The following is a 7,177-nucleotide window of genomic DNA, read 5'->3' on the forward strand; positions in this document are numbered from 1 at the left end:
TTTCCAAATGACACAAAGAAGTTAAGGAGAAAAAGTTTAGATTGTATTTCCTTTATAAAAGTTAAGAATATTTAAACAAGTATAAAATTTACCTGCATTTACCTGGACTTGGTCCACACATTTTGCCATTATAAAAAAAGTTTTACATATAAGACAAAATCAGAAAGAGTTTGTAGGGGTGTAAAATTTCCCTAATTTACTTGTACATAAGAAAGCTGCACATTCTTATGACACAAGTACTATTACATTTACACAAATAAAAACCTTCAAAGTTAGTTTTATAAATAAAATATGGATAGCTACATATAGCATTTCTTTGTCACATTCACAATACAGGACAATGTGTTAACAAACATGACCAGCACTAGATGTAACGGTGTGAAATTACGCAGGACAACTTAAGATGCCACCCCATCTTCTTCGTCGTGTCACAAAATGGAGCAGGCCCTGGATTTGTGAAGACGCCGATTCTGAAGGTGCTGTACTTGCTGAAGCAGTCTGTCCTGTTCATCTCTAAGCTCTGCCTCCCTCTGGCGATAGCTGTCTATCTCCTCCTGAAGGCGGTGCAGTTCTCCACGCCGACCCTTCTCCTCCTGGCGGTGCACCTGGAAAACAAACAAGGGATGTAACTCTGGTAGTGCTACTTGCTGCTATCCAAGCAGACCTGGTCAGTTTCGTGTCCACAAGTGGCCATTTAGTCCCATCAGTATCATCAGTTCATATATGTTCATCAGCAAGGCTAGCTTAAAAAGTCAAATGCCACCATATTTTGCATATGTTCATTGCAAGGAGAATATACATATTTGATTCAAGAAAGAGTTTGTTCATGACATCCCTTTTTGACAAGCTTTCTGTCCTTGTGTGGGGTGGCAAGTAATGTCTAAATTTCTGGGCTCTTACAGACTCGCATCTCAACATTTCCTAGGCTCGAATTCTTTGTAAAAATATAAATAAACTCAGTAAATGTCTATGGAAAGGTGCCTGTTTTATCCACAAAATTGCATGTGATTTCAATTTCTGAAATTATGAGGACGTCAAAAATCAGTCTTTAGATTCACATATCCAAATCAGTGACTGCTGAAACGGACATTAAACCAAAATCAAAGTGTCTCAATTATTTATTGATTATTTGATTGGTGTTTTACGTAGTACTCAAGAATATTTCACTTATACGACGGCATTATGGTGGGAGGAAATCGTGCAGAGCCCGGTGGAAACTCAACCATTCACAGGTTCCTGGCAGTCCTTCCCACGTACGACCAGAGAGGAACCCAGCATGAGCTGGACTTGAACTCACAGCGACCGCATTAGTGAGGGGCTGCTGGGTCATTACGCTGCACCAGCGTGCTAACCAGCTGAGCCATGGAGGCCCCCTGTCTCAATTACACATTTGTTTATTTCACCTACAGTTTAACTTTTTTCAGGTGCCATTTTTTGTTTTATCCCATAAATATTCATTTTTCCAGGGTAATAAAGGCATGACATATCGTTGTGATATGCAGTACGTGTAATGTAAACTCCGACATTTTAATTGGTCCATGTATCTTTTCATTCACTAAACTGACAAATTAAAAGTTACAACTCGGCTGTACAGGCACTACTTTTTTTCACAACTTTTTCATCTCCACTCCACCTTTCCAAAATAAATTCTTGACAGCCATCGCATGTGATGTCTAGTTCCAGTCCTTCCACGTCCCATGTGATAGTCACTTCTTCAACTTCTGAAATGGCGCCGATATTTGGCGGTTCCATATCGGGTGGTGTCTTTCACGTGCATGTTCATTACAATCATGAAGCACCCAAACGACGTGTTTGTGTTATTGAAACGTCACTGGAATCTTCAAGAGAACACTAGTTGATGCCTAAATTCCAGTTAGCCGTTACAACTATGTAGACTCTTCGCTTATTCAATCTTCACTGAATTAAACTGTCAGTTGTTTTTTCAGAGTTGTACAGCGTGTACTCAGCGCACATGAAATCTATCTATTTTTAAACAGTAATTTTTTCCATAGTAAAATGTAATATTCTTGTTATAAATATTAACGTATATGCATGTATATATTGTATAAAGCAAACTTTTGACATATCTATGGTAAAAAACAAGTCGTTATGTAAATAAATATTATCTGTACTATATTATACTCTACTGATCACTTACTGATGACGCTACATTTGACCTTTATATGTGATATCACCACACGGTTAGACGTCGACGCAGTTTCTCAAAAGTTTAAATCGTAATGACTTTTCCGCTTTAAATTTACAATAAATCATTTGTGGGATAAATAGGATATGAAATTCGTGACCCTCAATATCAAATTAATTAAACTCGAGTAATAGTTAGCATTTGTTCCGAGCCTCCAGCGAGGAACAAATGAAAACTACTACTCTCGTTAAATAAATCTGATGTCTTCGGGTCACTTATGACATATCCTCTATTTATTATTAGACAAAACGAAAGTATATACATCAAAAGTATTTCTTAAGGCCTCGTACTTGCTTCTAAAAGTGTCTTACGCCTCACCATTCTGGTCCACTCCTGGATATCGCTTGCTCGCAGTGGGCCCTGCACGGACCCGTCACGCCGGATGTAGACTTCCCCACGCTGTGTCTCGTACAGACGATCTGGCTTACCCACAGCCTCCACATGGATCTCAATCACCTGGACATTTGCTGTGGGCACGACAGAAAAAGCGAAAGTCTAGCATAGTAACGTGTGATATAGGAAAGAGAAAGTAAAAGTCTGCCTTAACAAAATAACATACAGGAAAAGGAAGTCTGTGAAAACAAAATATCATACAGGAAAGAGCTGTCTGCTTTACCAGAATATTATACAGGAAAGGAAAGGTGAAAGTCAGCTATAACAATACATCATGTAGGAAAAGGAAAGCGAAAGTCAGTTTTAACAACACATCAAATGGAAGTCTGTTACAACAAAATATCAACATATCAAATATGTGCTGTAACTGAAATGAAGACGCTAAAAAGGCACTTATTTGAATTCAAGTCAATTAAAATGTTTCAAAAGTTACAATAATTTAAGTTTCATGCCACTTCAACTTTCTCAATGTTTTCGATAAGGCCATGAAAATGTGTCCTGGCAGTAATATGCATGAATTTTGTGATGAATTTGTCCTGGTTTTCTGTATGTGAGACTTACATGTGAGTGTGAAGCTTACCTATAGGTGTCAGGTGCTCCTGCTGTAGTTCCAAGACCGGCACAAAGCTGACGGTGTACTGCTGGGGAAATACCTGAGGCACCATCCCCTTAATGATGCTGTCAATCAAAAGTCTTAGGTCATTTTCCTGTCGGAAGTTACATTCCACGCCCTGCACCGCCCCTGAAACACACGGCCAAGTCTGCATCAGTCACACACTGACTGACATCACACCCAAGATCTTTTCAACTTTATATGAATCATCTCATCAGTGTATAAATTGTAAATATGCGTTTTCCAAGGATGAATAATTCCAAGGGATAAAGCTAAACAGTTAAGTTCAACCTGAAACACTACTTGTCAAAGAGCTCTTAACTTTTTAATTTTTTTTTTACTTTATTGGTGTTTGTTTATATGCCCAGGAATTCTTCCCTTACATGTATACATGTCTTAGAATGGCCTGTTTCGTTGGTAAAGAAAACCAGGTGTAAACCACCTCCCTTTGCCAGGTACCAGACAAACCTTCTGAATTAAAGCCACAGTCGAAACATTGAATCCGAACTTTTTCGTTCCATGCTGTATCATAATCAAGTTCAGGACTAATAGTCAAGGCGAATACTACCGCATATTTTCCCGTTGACAAACTGATCCCAGCATACCATTGTCATCGACGCCTATAAACAGAGACCCTCCCTCTCCGGCATTGAGGAAACAGCACACGTACTTGGCCACATGATCCTTCAACTGTTTCTTCATGTACTGACCCCCGCCCCTCTTGAATTCCACATTTCTCGTCTCGTTGCCCAGGTACTGGCCCATGATCAGGTATTTATCTGGCAGGGAGTGGTTACTTGATCCTGGGGCGATCAGACCTGTTGTTGAGGTCCCAGCATTTCCGAAAATCTTCCGTTTGGCCTTCTGTTTCCGGAAAAGACCTGTGGTGGAGGTGTTAGCATGTCTGAATCCCGTCTGATCGTGGGGTGAAGAGTCCACGTCAACCTCCATAACAGCATGAGTGCTCAGCACGACGGAGGTTTGAGTGCCCAGGTCCTTGTTCTCCTTTGTCTCTGTAGAATCCTCCACGGAATGATTTGCAAGATGGTTCCCAAAAGGCCGCTTCAAAGGTTCCAGCTGTAAAGGCCGTAAAGCCTTGTAGTCTCGGATATCCTGGCTCAGCTTCACAGACGGGTGGGTGGCTTCTGACAGGAGCATCTGAATCATCATCATCATCCTCATCATCATCACAATCATCTCACACACACACACAATAAAAATGAAATCAGGGCCTGTATTTATCAAGTAACTTAAGACTTAAGTCATAAACTGCACCTCCTTAAAAAGTCAAACTCAGAACAGGAAAAAACAGAAATTGTGGTTAGTTCACTGATCTACTGTAAAGAATCAGTGTACAAGTTTTTAAATTCCTAGTGCAATGCATTTTAACTGAAGCAGTGTTCCAATTTCTTACTTAAGTCCTCAGATGTCTGATAAATACTGGAACCCGAGAGCAAGTACACAAAGCACAACTGACACTTAAATAAAAGGAATTTCCGACACTGAAATGACTGTGCAAAGCAATGAAAATGCTAGCTTGGGTGAGATGAACACTCACAATTCGCTGTCTAGCCCCTCTGCTCTACTGACTGAGCTGCCAAGCCAGATGTCAACAGCTTACTTGTATCCTATTCATAGAGCCAAAAATTTAAACCGAATCAAATCTGAATTGGTTTAAACTGAAGCCAGCTGTAAAAATGCATGCGTTCACACGACCATATGGCCAAGCCGTTTTTTTTTTTGTAATTACCACGTCATCCTGACCTTCACGTACCCAGGGCATTTAATCCAGTTATCATTCACATGGCACGGATAAACCCGCTCACGCCCTGAAACTGGCTTAAAGCCAAGTCGATAGCTGGGGCAAATAAACCAGACTAAATGCGCTCACTTTGCGTTCACACAAGCAACGTCAAACTGGCTTAAAGCCACTTTCACAAGTTAAATCAGCTTTACTTTGCCAGTGTGAATGGTGTATTGTTAATGAGTCCAGTGTCTGAAATTCAATACATGCTGTAAATCTTCAACCTTTTCGACCTCCAAAGCATTTCTGTCGGTGCATTTTATGGGTACAGTTATTATGAAAATGACACCAAAGACAATTTGTTTGTGTCATTTAAGATGCAAGCTTTCTAAAATTGTGCAGATGAGTTCTCTACACCCCATAGTTCTCTCAGAATGTTTCAAAATATTGGTGGTGGTTGAAAACCACAGCGGTGATTGAAAACGTTAAAGAATTAAACTGGCTGGTATCGACCAGTCAAATCTGATTAGTCAAACAACAATAGGACAAATATTATTTTATACAATTTGTAGAATTCAGCATGTTGTTCTGTATGTATGCCATTTAAGAAATAGCATTTGTCCTATTTTTGTTGAACTGGTCAAATCTGACGAGTTGATATGACATGTCAGTCTTAGAATAACCCTCGTTTAATTTATGTATTATCATCCTACCCACCTCGTTCCTACTCAACTTGATTTGGACTGACAGACCGTGTGACTGATTCTGTATCTCGTCAAAGTCAAACTCCAGCTTGGCACGATTCTCTGGACTACCAAGGCACTCCAGGGCCATGTCCATTTCCTCGGCAGAGACCAGATAGACAAAAGCAAAACGCTTTCCCGGTGGGGCGATGATGTTGACATGAGAGGAGACTAGGCTGATCCCCAGGCCCATGTTAAACAGCTCAATCAACTTTCGTTTGAGAAAGCTGATTTTCCTGTCACACCTCAGTCCGCCAATGAATAGAGCAAATTCCTCCCCGCCATGATGGTGAGGCATGCTGCACGTTGCCTAACCTGTAAAAAAGAGAACCCTTGTAGAGTAATTTTATGGCAGATTTCAAGGCTGCACCTCATTATTGACCCTTACATATTTTTTTTACTTTGTATTTAACCTTTTATTTACAGGCCAATATTTGCTTTTTTTACTGTATGGTCCCAAAATCCACCGATCAAGTTACAAATATATGTAGCCCCGAAAGACTCCAATTCTTTTTCTTATACTGGCCTAGTGTTGTTGGAGTCTCAGCGCTTAGAATGTTAATTACGTACTCAATGAGGGTCCAGGATTATTCTCTTTGTTATCGAACAAGTCTTGCGCAAATAAAAGACACCAACCTGAAGACCTGCTTTCCGCCCCCATCACACTGCCACCATACATCCCTACTCGATTTAGAATAGATTTATTATAGCCATTAAGGCTTCCACAGTATACACTCTTCGGTGAATGCCGCCATCTTCCCACTGCTCCATTATGAAGCAGGACATGTGCGTAGCTGCTCAACATGGCGGCAGTCGCCGAGGAGCGTATACCGTGGAAGCCTTCATTGCTATAATAAATCTATTCTAAATCAAACAGGGACGTATGGTGGCAGTGTGATGGGAGTGTGACTTTATTTGTGCCAGACCTGTTCCATAACAAAAACAATCGGCCAGGGCCTTCGTTGTGCACGAAATTAACATTGTAAGCGTCGAGACTCCAACGACGCTAGGCCAGTACAACAAAAGGAGTTTGAGTCTTTCGGGGCTAAAATGGAGCATCGTACTTGCATCATTTAGCCAACATTTGAAACTAAACCAGATAAATAACACTTACACGTGGCTTTCCGAACTTCCATGCCGCTATCACTGGCTCGCTCTTGCCCACTACAAGGGCTCACAAAACCGAAGCGCCGGCGAAATCATGGCTGGTCGATCGCATCATACGCCATGTTTGACGACGCTGTCAGTACTGTCCAGTTCGGGCTGGTCATCAGGATGCTCATCTGATTAGTTGATTTTGGTGCAAAATTGCATTATCATTTATTTCAAAACAATTAGCTGTTTATATTCCTAATAAAATGTGACATTAATTTTATATATATATATTTTTATTTACTGGCAATTTGGGCATTGGGAAATTTATATTACGAAGGAGACGCGAATACGGACTTGGCCAAATTTGAAATGGACAGTTTAAG

The 7,177-nt window shown here is 40.5% G+C and overlaps 1 protein-coding gene across 1 annotated transcript; it reads right to left on the minus strand.

Moving 5' to 3' along the window:
• Positions 1-35: 35 nt before the first annotated feature.
• On the minus strand, positions 36-6,935 carry LOC135464152 (uncharacterized). The gene is made up of 6 exons (XM_064741649.1): positions 6,814-6,935; positions 5,674-6,014; positions 3,818-4,370; positions 3,180-3,341; positions 2,525-2,673; positions 36-605 (listed from the first exon to the last, which is right to left on the minus strand). The coding sequence occupies exons 2-6, from the start codon at positions 5,995-5,997 to the stop codon at positions 429-431; spliced, it is 1,365 nt and encodes a 454-aa protein (XP_064597719.1). The 5' UTR covers positions 5,998-6,014; positions 6,814-6,935; the 3' UTR covers positions 36-428.
• Positions 6,936-7,177: the final 242 nt, after the last annotated feature.

The sequence above is a fragment of the Liolophura sinensis genome, chromosome 3 (assembly GCF_032854445.1).
Source record: "Liolophura sinensis isolate JHLJ2023 chromosome 3, CUHK_Ljap_v2, whole genome shotgun sequence".
Taxonomy (NCBI): domain Eukaryota; kingdom Metazoa; phylum Mollusca; class Polyplacophora; order Chitonida; family Chitonidae; genus Liolophura; species Liolophura sinensis.

Coding starts and splice junctions, on each gene's coding strand:
- LOC135464152 (XM_064741649.1), bottom strand. CDS start 5,997: ATGCCTCACCATCATGGCGGGGAGGAATTTGCTCTATTCATTGGCGGA. Junction 4,371..5,673: donor TCAAGTTGAGTAGGAACGAG/GTGGGTAGGATG, acceptor ATGATGATTCAG/ATGCTCCTGTCAGAAGCCAC. Junction 3,342..3,817: donor TATAGGCGTCGATGACAATG/GTATGCTGGGAT, acceptor CGTGTGTTTCAG/GGGCGGTGCAGGGCGTGGAA.